The 13,284-nt window shown below is 48.0% G+C and overlaps 1 protein-coding gene across 4 annotated transcripts in view; it reads right to left on the bottom strand.

Moving 5' to 3' along the window:
* Positions 1–6,987: 6,987 nt before the first annotated feature.
* The window catches only part of sumf2 (sulfatase modifying factor 2), a 32,095-nt gene continuing 25,798 nt past the window's right edge, over positions 6,988–13,284 (bottom strand). For all 4 annotated transcript variants that reach the window (XM_038786141.1, XM_038786137.1, XM_038786139.1 and 1 more), the window contains one exon: positions 6,988–7,251. In XM_038786141.1, the coding sequence (XP_038642069.1) occupies positions 7,067–7,251 (185 nt within the window). In that variant the 3' untranslated portion in view covers positions 6,988–7,066. The remainder of the gene's footprint in view (positions 7,252–13,284) is intronic.

The following is a 13,284-nucleotide window of genomic DNA, read 5'->3' as shown; positions in this document are numbered from 1 at the left end:
GAGGCCAATCCTTCAGCCACATCGACGGATGCACACTTGGCAGGTGTTTCCGGGATCGGTCCGTGGACTGTAGATCGCTGGTATTCCTTTCTCAGGCTCCTTTCCTGGGCCTCCACTTGCTGTCGGCTGTCATGGTGAGGACGGGGTAATGGCAAGATGGGAGGACCTTGGCGAGAGGAAGGAGTGGTTATGCGTCTTTGCCTAATGCCAGCCAGAGTAGTTAAAGCAGCCAGATTGGAGGAAATGGCAGTGCCAGCTGGAAGAGGCCATTGATAAACTGAAGGGTCCTAATTAGCTCAGGGGCAGAAGCATCTCCCAGTGCTCTCCCTCCCCTCAGAAAATTACATTGGGATCAGGGAGTGGCACATTTGCACCCAGTTTTATGACTCCCTCACCCTTCTGTCTGCCAACGCACCCCTGGACAGAGAGAGGAATGTCCCTGAAACTGACTTCCCCGAAGAGAAATCCTTCACCTTTAAGCCTGTGAAACGGACTCCACTTTCATTGCAAACACTGTCAGGTATGAAGTGAAGCTGGATCGTGTTCTGGCTGCTTAGAGAAAATTAAACCATTTTTTTTGAGGCTGTGTGGAATCTAATATTTATTCTCATTTACTGAAGTGATATGGCTCTGTGACTGAATCTGTGTGTCTGTGACTCTCTGTGACTCTGAGTGCTGGCTATGTGTCTGTGGCTGTGTGGCTGTGTGCTGGCTGTGTGACTGTGCTGGCTGTGTGACTGTGCTGGTTGTGTGACTCTGTGCTGGCTGTGACTGTGTGCTGGCTGTGTGTCTGTGTGCTGGTTGTGTGTCTGTGACTCTGTGCTGGCTGTGTGTGTGTGACTCTGTGCTGGCTGCGTGTGTGTGACTGTGCTGGCTGCGTGCCTGTGGCTGTGTGACTGTGTGCTGGCTGCGCGCCTGTGACTGAGAGTCTGTGTGCTGGCTAAGTGTCTGTGACTGTGTGTGAGTCTGTGTGCTGGCTGTGACTGTGTGTGCTGGCTGTGTGTCTGTGACTGTGTGTGCTGGCTGTATGCTGGCTGTGTGTCTGTGACTGTATGCTGGCTGTGTGTCTGTGACTGTGCTGGCTGTGTGTCTGTGACTGTGCTGGCTGTGTGTGACTGTGTGCTGGCTGTGTGTCTGTGACTGCTGGCTGTGTGTCTGTGACTGTGTGTGCTGGCTGTGTGTCTGTGACTGTGTGCTGGCTGTGACTGTGCTGGCTGTGTGTCTGTGACTGTGTGCTGGCTGTGTGTCTGTGACTGTGCTGGCTGTGTGACTGTGACTGTGTGTGAGTCTGTGTGCTGGCTGTGTGACTGTGCTGGCTGTGTGTCTGTGACTGTGTGCTGGCTGTGTGACTGACTGTGTGTGAGTGTGTGCTGGCTGTGTGACTGTGACTGTGCTGGCTGTGTGTCTGTGACTGTGTGCTGGCTGTGTGACTGTGACTGTGCTGGCTGTGTGACTGTGACTGTGTGTGAGTCTGTGTGCTGGCTGTGTGACTGTGACTGTGTGTGAGTCTGTGTGCTGGCTGCGTGACTGTGACTGTGTGAGTCTGTGTGCTGGCTGCGTGACTGTGACTGTGTGAGTCTGTGTGCTGGCTGCGTGACTGTGTGAGTCTGTGTGACTGTGACTCTGTGTGACTGTGTGCTGGCTGCGTGACTGTGACTCTGTGTGAGTCTGTAACTATGTGGCTCTGTGTCTGTGACTGTGCTGGCTGTGTGTCTCTGACTGTGTGCTGGCTGTGTGACTGTGACTCTGTGTGAGTCTGTAACTATGTGGCTCTGTGTCTGTGACTGTGCTGGCTGTGTGTCTCTGACTGTGTGCTGGCTGTGTGTCTGTGGCTGTGTGTGCTGGCTGTGTGTGCTGGCTGTGTGACTGACTGTGTGTGAGTGTGTGCTGGCTGTGTGACTGTGACTGTGTGTGAGTCTGTGTGCTGGCTGCGTGACTGTGACTGTGTGAGTCTGTGTGCTGGCTGTGTGTCTGTGACTCTGTGTGACTGTGTGCTGGCTGCGTGACTGTGACTCTGTGTGAGTCTGTAACTATGTGGCTCTGTGTCTGTGACTGTGCTGGCTGTGTGTCTCTGACTGTGTGCTGGCTGTGTGTCTGTGGCTGTGTGACTGACTGTGTGTGAGTGTGTGCTGGCTGTGTGACTGACTGTGTGTGAGTCTGTGTGCTGGCTGTGTGTCTGTGGCTGTGTGACTGACTGTGTGTGAGTGTGTGCTGGCTGTGTGACTGACTGTGTGTGAGTCTGTGTGCTGGCTGTGTGACTGTGACGGTGTGCTGGCTGTGTGACTGACTGTGTGTGTGTGTGCTGGCTGTGTGACTGTGACGGTGTGCTGGCTGTGTGACTGACTGTGTGACTGTGTGCTGGCTGTGTGTGAGTGTGTGCTGGCTGTGTGACTGTGACTGTGTGTGAGTCTGTGTGACTGTGACGGTGTGCTGGCTGTGTGACTGACTGTGTGTGTGTGTGCTGGCTGTGTGTGAGTGTGTGCTGGCTGTGTGACTGTGACTGTGTGTGAGTCTGTGTGCTGGCTGTGTGACTGTGACGGTGTGCTGGCTGTGTGACTGTGACTGTGTGTGAGTGTGTGCTGGCTGTGTGACTGACTGTGTGTGAGTGTGTGCTGGCTCTGTGACTGTGACTGTGTGTGAGTGTGTGCTGGCTCTGTGACTGTGACTCTGTGCTGGCTGCATGACTGTGACTCTGCGAGTCTGAATGCTGGCTGTGTGACTGTGACTGTGTGTGAGTGTGTGCTGGCTGTGTGACTGACTGTGTGTGAGTGTGTGCTGGCTCTGTGACTGTGACTCTGTGCTGGCTGCATGACTGTGACTCTGCGAGTCTGAATGCTGGCTGTGTGACTGTGACTGTGTGTGAGTCTGTGTGCTGGCTGTGTGACTGTGACAGTCTGTGTGCTGGCTGTGTGACTGTGACAGTCTGTGTGCTGGCTGTGTGACTGTGACAGTCTGTGTGCTGGCTGTGTGACTGTGACAGTCTGTGTGCTGGCTGTGTGACTGTATGCTGGCTGTGTGACTGTGACAGTCTGAATGCTGGCTGTGTGACTGTGACAGTCTGTGTGCTGGCTGTGTGACTGTATGCTGGCTGTGTGACTGTGTGTGCTGGCTGTATCCCCCTCTCTCCAGTCGCTCCCTCTGGACCTGTAAAGACTTAATTACCTGCAGACTCACATTCAAAGTATCATCTTGCATCATTGACTTTGTCTATATCAGTGGTTGCACAACCCACCTCTTCACTCACCTGAGGAGCTGCGCTCCGAAAGCTAGCGATTCAAAACAAACCTGTTGGACTTTAACCTGGTGTTGTAAGACTTCTTACTGTGCTCGCCCTAGTCCAACACAGGCATCTCCACTTCATCACCCAAGATCGACACAACTCCAATATGACCTCCCTGCTTTTTTAATTTGTGCCTCGATTGATAAAGGCATTTTAGACCACCCTATTTTATTTATTTGTTCCTGGGATGTGGGCGTCGCTGGCTGGACCCACATTAATTGCCCATCCCTCAGGGCATTTAAGAGTCAACCATATTGATGTGGATCTGGAGTTACATTAAGCCACAACAGGTAAGGATGACATATTTCCTTCCCTGAAGGACATTAGCGAACCAAATGGGTTTTTACAACAATCAACAATGGTTTCATGATCACCTTTTAGACTTTTAATCCCAGAGTTTTTTTGTTGAATTGAAATTTCACCATCTGCCGTGGCGGGATTTGAACCTGGGTCTCTGGGTTACTACTCCAGCAACAATACCACTACGTCACTGCCTCCCCTGTTATTAACCTGCCCTCAGATCAATGGACAAACACGCCACGGTTCCTTTGTTCCTCGTAACCTCCCAGTGTCAGGCCGTTCATTGAATACTTTCATGTCACATTACTCTGTGCTGAGACGGCACGGTAGCACAGTGGTTAGCACTGCTGCCCCATGCCGCCAAGGACCTGGGTTTGATCCCGGCCCCGGGTCACTGTCCGTGTGGAGTTTGCACATTCTCCCCGTGTCTGCGTGGGTCTCACCCTCACAACCCAAAGATGTGCAGGGTAGGTGGATTGGCCACCCTAATTTGCCCCTTAATTAGAAAATAAAATGAATTGGGTACTCTAAATTTAAAAAGAAAACATTACTCCTTCCAAAGTGCAACACCTCACACTTTTCAGAGTTAAATTCCATCTGCCACGTTTCTGCCCATTTGACCATCCCGTCTCTATCTTCCTGTAACCCAAGACACTCAGCCTCACTGTTAACCACCCGGCCAATCTTTGTGTCACCCGCAAACTTACTGATCCTACCCCCTTATTCATCTATGTCATTTGCACAGATCCCTGTTGTACACCACTGGACACTGGCTTCCCGTCACTAAAGCAGCCGTCAGTCATCACCCCCCGTCTCCTACAGCCAATTTTGAATCCGCAACACCTCCAATACTCCCTGTCACAATTTGCTCAAGAACCTCAGTCTCTCACCCCGATTTCCATATCTCCCTCCTCATTCTGTTGGGTTTGGACAGATGTGAACTATTTGTTCAACACACTGCAATGTCCTCTGGCTCCACCTCCTTGATTCCTAAAGGGCTTGAAACACTTAATACAATATCTTGGGATTTTTCCTACTTTTACCAGCCAGCATTTTCTCGCATCCCCTTTTTGCTTTCTTAAGCTCCATCCTGTACTTTCTCATGCCTCTGCTGATTTGCTCTCTTTGCACTTGCTAAAAGCCTCTTTTCCTTCTCATCGTATCCTTGAATGTCTGCACATCCATGGTCCCCTGGGCTTGTTACTCCTTCCTATTACCTTAGGGGGAACATGTTGGGCCTCCCATTTCCTTTTTGAACGCCCCCCCACTGCTCTGTAGATTTCCCCACAAGTCGCCGTTCCCAGTACCTTGGCCAGATCCTGCCTTATTTTTCTAAAATCCGCTCTCCTCAATCCAAAATCTTTTTTTGCAACTTGTTAATTTCTTTGTCAATCAGAAACTTAAATCATATCATATTGTGGTCGCTATCACCAAAATGCTCCCCACCCACACATCAACCACCTGTCTGGCTTCATTCCTAGAATTAGACCCAGCACTGCACCATCCCTTGTTGAACCCTCTACATATTGAGCTAAAAATTAAGAACTTCTATTCACTTAAGCTCTTTACACGTTGACTATCCAAATTAATTTTGAGACAGTTGAAATCATTTAATTTAATTATCCCATTATTATTTTTACACGCCTCTGCAAATTGCGCACACATTTGCTGCTCAATTTCTCGATGACTATCTGTGATTCTAAAATAAACACCTAGCAATGTAGATGTCCCTTTTTTATTCCTAAACTCTACCCACAAAGCTTCATTTGATGCCCCCACCAAGATTTAATCTCTCCTTACCGCAATAACTGACTCCTTAACTAAATCTGTCTTGCTTCCTACTCTTTTGCCCCCTCCTCTGTCTCGCCTGACAATTATATATCCCGGGATGTTGAGCTGCCAATCCTGTCCCTTTCTCAACCATGTCTCCGCGATGGCTACTATATCACAATTCAGTGACAATCCTTGCCCTTGACTCATCTGTTTTACCTGTAATACTCCTGGCATTGAAGTGGAGGCCATTCAGCCCTGTCTTACTCGCTTGAAACTTACTACCGTTGCATTCCTTCTGACTTGATTGTTTGTCTGTGTTATGCTGTGTTCCTATTCTGCTAACAGTCTGCGTCCCCTTCCCGTGCCGCAAGTTTAAACTCCTCCCAGCAGCAAACCAGCCAGCAAGGATGTTCATCCTGCTCTGGTTCCGATGTAGATTGTCCCGCTTGTACAGATCCCTCCTTCCCCAGAAACGGTTGCAGTTGTCCAAGAATCTAAAACCCTCCCTCCTGTACCAACACTTAAGCCACACATTCACCTGGGCTATTCTCCCATTTCTGTACTCGCTCACATGTGGCACTGGGAGTAATCCAGAGATTACAACCCCCAAAAGGTCCTGCTTTTTAGTCTATTGCTAACTCCCTGAATTCTTAATGCAAGACCTCATCCCTCTTTCAACCTATATCATTGGAACCAACATGTACCATAACTTCTGTCCAATCACCTTCCCCTTCAGGATACCCGGCGTTGAGTGACATCCCGCGCCCTGGCACCAGGGAGGCAACACACCATCTTGGAATCACATCGACGACCACAGTGGGGGACTGTCTGTTCCCCTGACGATGGAATCCCCTATTACTATTCCTCTCTTTCCCGCTCCTGTGTAGACAGGCCGCTGTGGTTCCAGAAGCTTGCCTCTGCCCGCACTCCCTGGAGAAACCAGCATCATCAGCCTCCAAAATGCAATACCGATTTGCCAGTGGGACCTGAGGGGATTCCGGACCCACCTGCCTGTTTCTCTTGGACTGCCTGGTGGTCACCCATACCCTTCCTTCCTCAGGTCCCTTCAGCTGCTGCGTGACCACCTCTCTCAACGCGCTATCCATGATGCTCTCTGACTCGCGGATGCTCCTCAGATCCAGTCTGAAACCCGAGCTTCCAGGGGCTGCAGCTGGACACACTACTGGTCCCGAGGACTGGAAATGTTCCCGGATTCCCACTTGGAGCAGGAAGAGCAAACCATGGCTTTAAGCTCTCCTGCCATGTGTAAACCCTTTAAATTTAAAACTTTAGAAAAAAAAGTCAACCAAGTTCCTACCCTAGCTAAAACAATGCAATTTAATATAGTTTGAAAAATACCCACCAGGTCTTACTCACCAATCAGCTGCGCTCTTTTTGAAACCCGGCTCTTCGCACGTTGTTTTTGCATCTTCACCACTCACCAGTGGATTTCCTCCTGAATCCCCTCAAAACCCCCTCTGCTTTTAACCCAGATCCCCTGCTAATGGATCCCTGAACCGAAGGGCCGCTCCTGTCCACTGCCTCTGCATGCGTCAACAACTCCAATTTAACTTCTGTTTAACATCGCTTTCCCCCAAATAGTAAAACACTTCTCACCTTAAATGCATGAAAACTCTTCTCTGAAATAATTTTCAATTTTAATTGACGTTATAAAGTTATAAAAAGGGGAATGCCACATTCACATAAACATAATCAAACTGTACACGTCTGGCCAATGAATTCTTCTGCACCTTCTTCAAAATTATTACTGCTTCTGAAGTGTTTTGTTTTAAAGTTCAGTTTTAATTTTCCCTTTTTGTTTTTGCTGAGACGGAATTTTGCTTGTAGCACATCGAAAACCCAGGTTATCAGAAGCCGAGTCTGCAGTGTTTCCCATCCTAGAGACAAGGACAGCACATTAGCTCTCTGCTGTTTCTTTCTTTTGAATGTTTTAGCTGTAATTCGTGTGCAGTTTGGGTCAGCGAGCACAATTCAGCTGATGACTGCGGTTAAACTATGCTTGCTGATTAAACCACAGATCAATGTTCCCTTTAGAGTGTTCTTGTTACGTGTCTGCAGTTTTTGCCAAGTGTGGTATCTTTAAATTCTTCGGCATGCTACACATGAGGTGTTTAACTTAATCCTGAAGGTACCTTACACGCTGCTGGACATGCACAGCCTAGCAGGAACATGAATAACACCTCAAATCCATGTTGCTCACTTATTGCTGCCCACGTTAATCATTGGCTGCATCCCACCCAGCGAGACCCTAATATTGGGAGGCTATGGCGCTACTTAAAGGCAGCCTGTACCTCTTAAAGGGGTGGTGTATCTGGCTGGAAGAATTGTCATGTTACTTGTCACTGAGAATGTTGAAGCTGTGAGGCAACTGGCAACATTCTCAGATGCTGTTGTGGACTTTATTCTTTGTTTCTCCAAGGCTGTCTCACGTTCCCCCTCTGTGCCTCCCTTCCACGTTCAACCCCATTACTTCTGGATATTGGCCTGAAGTCCTTACTTAGCCACATTTCACTGCTCCAGCAACACCCAGTCTCTCTGCAAAATGCCAACCAGGTCCACAGCTGATGTCTGGAATGAGTCAGATGTAGACAAATTCAGGAGAGGGCCACGAGGCAACAGGTTAATATGAACCCGAGCATAAATGTGCGAGACATATGTCTGGATAGGCACAGCCTCCAACGGCATTGGCACCCTGTAGCGAGCTGAACACGTGGGTGACAAACCAGTGTTGTGGGAGCACCTTCTTCTCCTTGTAACCCATCTCTGTGATCCTCTGGCTGAAGCAGGAGGATCTATCTGCCCAGAGTAGTCTGTTCCCGCCTTCACTCCCTCAGCTGCTGATAGTTTGTTCAGCAGGCCTTCGTCCTTTGCTTAGCAGATGATGCTCTGGACTCCAGCCTCTCAGCACCAACAATGATAACTCTGTGCCACTGGCTGAGTGTGACAGTCCATCTTTCATGTGAGTTGGCTAGTGCCTCCATGAGCCTTGATGGCTCCCCGCTGTGTGCACACCAGGCTCCCTCTGGTGTGTTCCCAACACTGGTTTCCCCATGCCTGACAACTGACCATCCCAAACAGGCCCAGTCAGGCCTTTGAATTAGCTCCACAACACAACTAGTTAACTGGGTACAGGCGGGCTCTCTCTCACCCGCCATTGAAAGGTTCATTGCCTTCCAGAGGTGGTAAAATTAAGGGCCACCTTCCAGGAACCCGATTTTCAAACCATACCCACATCTGTTCCTGCTGGCAGCTGAAAATCCAGAACATGCAATGTAGGAAATTTACAAGCAGGGAAAAAAAGAAAATGTGTTTACATTAGTTGCTCGTGCAAGGGTTAGGAGACACAGTTTGAAAGTGGACAAGACATGCACAGGGGGGTGGGGGGGGATGTCTTTTTACACAGCGAGTGCTAATTCTGAAATTCACTGCCTCGGAGGGTGGTGGAAGCAGAGATGATGAATCATTTCAAAAATAAATTGGAAGGGACTTGACGGAAATGAATCTGCGATTTGTGAAATTCTTCACAATACTTCGAGGAGGAATTCCTGGATTGTGTACGGGATGGTTTGCTGGACAAACACAGTGAGGAACCAACTAGAGAACAGATCGTCCTAGACTGGGTCCTGTGTCATGCAAAAGGAATCACTGGCAATCTAGTTGTGAGCAACCATAATATGATGGAACTCTTCATCAAGATGGAGAGTGACAAATTTATTCTGAGATGAGGATTCAGAATCTATGATGAATTGAGAAAAGTTACTTAACGGTGGCTAGGCAATGGCAAACATTCAGAGAGCGCATGGGGAAGTTGCAACAATTGTTCATTCCTGTCAAACCATGGTTTACAAGAGAAATTAGAGATAATATTTGATCCAAGGAAGAGGCATTCAAATTAGCCAAGAGAAAACAGCAGGTTTGAGGGTTGAGAGCACTTTAGAATTCAACAAAGGGGGACTAAGGAATTGATTTAAGGGGAAAATAGAGTAAGAGAGTAAGCTTGTAGGGAACATAAAAACTGACTGTAAAAGTTTCTATAGGTATGTGAAGAGAAAAAGATTAGTGAAGACAAATTTAGGTCCCTTACAGTCAGAAACAGGGGCTTTATAATGGGGAACAAAGAAATGACTGAGCAACTAAATATATACTTTGGATCTGTCTTCATACAACACAAATATGATACCAGAAATGTTGGGAAACACAGGGTTTAATGAGAGGGAGGAACTGAAGGAGATCAATATTGGTAGAGAAATGGTGTTGGGGAAATTGATGGGATTGAAGGCCAATAAGTCTCCAGGGCCTGATAAACTACATCCCAGAGTACTGAAGGAAGTGGCCCTAGAAATAGTGGATGCATTGGTGGTCATCGTCCAGGGTTCTAAAGACTCTGGACCAGTTCCTGCAGTTTGGAGGGTGTCTAATGTAACCCCATTATTTAAAAATGGACGTAGAGAGAAAACAGGGAATTACAGACCAGAAAGCATGTCAGTAGTGGGGAAAATACTAAAGTCCATTGTCAAAGATTTTATAGCAGAGCACTTGGAAAACGGTGGCCGGACAGATTCAGCATGGATTTACGAGAGGGAAATCACGCTTGACAAATCTATTGGAATTGATCGAGGATTCAACTAGTAGAGTTTATGAGGGGGAGCCAATGGATTTGATGGAACTTTCACAAAGCTTTCAATACTGTCCCACAAAAGAGACTAGCGTGTTAAATTAAAGTGCATGGGACTGGAGATACTGTACTGAGATGGAAGGAAAACTGGTTGGCAGACAGGAAACAAAGAGTAGGAATAAACAGGCCTTTTTCAAGCGGCAGTGACTAGTGGGGTACCGCAAGGTTCATGCTAGGTCCCAAGCTATTAACAATATATATCAATGATTTGGATGAGGGAACTAAATGTCATATCTCTAGATTTGCAGATGACATAAAGTTGGGTGGGAGGATGAGCTGTGAGGAGGATACAGAGATCCTTCAGTGTGATTTGTACAAGTTGAATAAATGAGCAAATGCAGCATCATAGAACATACAGTGCAAAAGGAGGCCATTTGGCCCATGAAGTCTGCACCGACCCACTTAAGCCCTCACTTCTACCCTATCCCCGCAACCCAATAACCCCTCCTGACCTTTTTTGGTCATTAAGGGCAATTTATCATGGCCAATCCACCTAACCTGCAAGTCTTTGGACTGTGGGAGGAAACCGGAGCACGCGGAGGAAACCCACGCACACACGAGGTGACGTGCAGACTCCGCACAGACAGTGAACCAGCGGGGAATTAAACCTGGGACCCTGGCGCTGTGAAGCCACAGTGCTAGCCAATATCACTACCGTGCTGCCCAGTATCAGTTATCCACTTTGGTAGCAAAAACAGGAAGATAGATTATCTGAATGGCTATAGATTGGGAGAGGGGAATGTGCAATGAGACCTGGGTGTCCTTGTAGACCAGTCACTGAAGGTAAGCGCGCAGGTGCAGCAGGCGGTAAAGAAGACAAATGGTATCTTGGTTTTCATTTTCAATTAATTTTTTCCAATTAAGGGGCAATTTAGCGTGGCCAATCCAGCTAGCCTGCACATCTTTGGGTTGTGGGGGCTAAATCCACACAAAAACTGGGAGAATGTGCAAACTCCACACGGACAGTGACCCAGAGCCGGGATCGAACCTGGGACCTCAGCGTCATGAGGCAGCAGGGCTAACCCACTGATCCACCGTGGTGCCCTGTATCTTGGTCTTCATAGCGAGAGGATTCGAATACAGGGGCAGGGATGTCTTGTTGCAATTATACAGGTCCTTGGTCAGACCACAACTGGAATAATGTTGCTATAGAGGGAGCACAGAGAAGACCGATTCCTGGGATGCCTGACCGACTTATGAGGGGAGATTGAGTCGGTTTAGGATTATATTTGCTGGAGCTCAGAAGAATATGGGGAGGGGTGGGAATCTCAGGGAGACCTTAAAAATTCTAACAGGACCAGACAGGGTGGGTTCCTGATGGTGGGTGTGTCCAGAATCAGGGGTCACCGTCTGTGGATACAGGGTAGATCATTTAGGACTGAGATGAGGAGAAATTTCTTCCCCGTGAGTGGTGAGCCTGTGGAATTTGCTACCACAGAAAGCAACTGAGGGAAAAATATTGCATGTCTTCAAGGAGTTAGATATACCACTTGGGTTGAAGGGGAGCAAAGGATATGGGGGAAAAACAGGAACAGGTTATTGAATTGGATGATCATAATGAATGGAGTAGCAGGCTCGAAGGGCTGAATGGCCTCCTCCTGCTCCTATTGTCTATGTTTCTGTGCCCAATCCAACAAACAACTGAGTCATACACATTGTGAGTTCCTGTGTTTGACCTGGGTCCAAAATTAGTCTTGCCTTTGCGTAGTGAGCTCATTTAAATCAGGTTTAAGAACTTGAAGGAAAATTAATGTATCTGTGCCCTTGATCTGTGCTTGAAGTGTAGCCACAGAACTGCTATTACGATCCTGTTTCTCATCAGCCCATCATACCCTCCCACCCATCACAACAGGCAACGGCAGTGGGTGACAGCCCTGCTTCTAAGCCAGACGCTCCTGGTTCAAGTCCCACTCAACAACTTGATGGCCAAGGTAGGTGCTTTCGTAACGGGGCCAAGCAAGTTGAGTATCAATTTTGAAATCCTTCCAACACGTGTCAATGGCAGGTGCGGAGATAGGAGAAGAACCCATTAGCCATGTGATGGAAAGAAATTGAAGCCTTTGCCATCCATTATCCATAGCTTCAGGCTACAACATACACCGAGAAGCTACGTTGCCACAGCAATGATGACGATTGCAGCATTGTGACTCACCTTAGGACAAAGAACTCAGGAAGAATTAATGGCCTAAACTTTGGTGCATCGGGCACAATTTCAAACTTTGTAGAGGACACAAAACTTGGTAGATTGAGAACCGTAAGGACAGTGATAGAGACTCCAAGAAGACAGAGTGGTGGAATGGGCAGACACATGGCAGATTGATTTTAACAGAGAGAAGTATGGAGGTGCACAACTGTCAGAAAGAATGAGGAGAGGCAAGAGAAAGTAAAGGGGATGCAGGAACAGAGTTCTGCATTGCAAGTGAACAAATCTTTGAAGATAGCCAGGCAGATAAAAATCATAGAATTCCTACAGCGCAGGAGGCCATTCGGCCCATCGAATCTGCACCGACCCTCTGAAAGAGCAGCCTACCTAGGGCCACAGCCCCGCCCCGTCCCCGTAACCCCGCCTAACTTTTTAAAAATAAATTTAGAGTACCCAACCCTTCCTTTTCCAATTAAGGGGCAATTTAGCATGGCCAATCCACCGACCCTGCACATCTTTGGGTTTTGGGGGTGAGACCCATGCAGATGTGGGGAGAATGTGCAAACTCCACACGGACAGCGACGCGGGTCCTCAGCGCCATGAGGCAGTAATGCTAACCACTGTGTCACCCAATCCCGCCTAACATACAGATCCCTGGACACTAGGGGGCAATTGATCATGGCCAATCCAGCTAACCTGCAAATCTTTGGACTGTAGGAGGAAACCAGAGCACCCGGAGGAAACCCACGCAGACATGGGGAGAACGTGCAAACTCCGCACAGACAGTCACCCGAGGCCAGAATTGAACCTGGGTCTCTGGCGCAGTGAGGCCGCAGTGCTAACCACTGTGCCACCATTGAGAAATCATTTAAAATGGCATATTGGATTCTGGTTTTAAAATAAAGGTGCAGAGTACAAAATAAAGCAAGTTATGGTGAAGCTTTATAAATCATTGTTTCGGCCCCAACTAGAGTATTGGCACTGCACTTTAGGAGGGACGCAAGGGCTTAAGGGAGAGCGCAGAAAGGCTTGAGGATGTTTTCTGGGATGATAGAATTCTGTCATTTGTATAAATTGAATAAGAAAATTTAA

Source organism: Scyliorhinus canicula, chromosome 27 (genome assembly GCF_902713615.1).
Source record: "Scyliorhinus canicula chromosome 27, sScyCan1.1, whole genome shotgun sequence".
Lineage (NCBI taxonomy): Eukaryota > Metazoa > Chordata > Chondrichthyes > Carcharhiniformes > Scyliorhinidae > Scyliorhinus > Scyliorhinus canicula.
The sequence above is the reverse complement of the archived record's forward strand: the minus strand, read 5'-3'. Positions and strand labels throughout refer to the sequence as shown.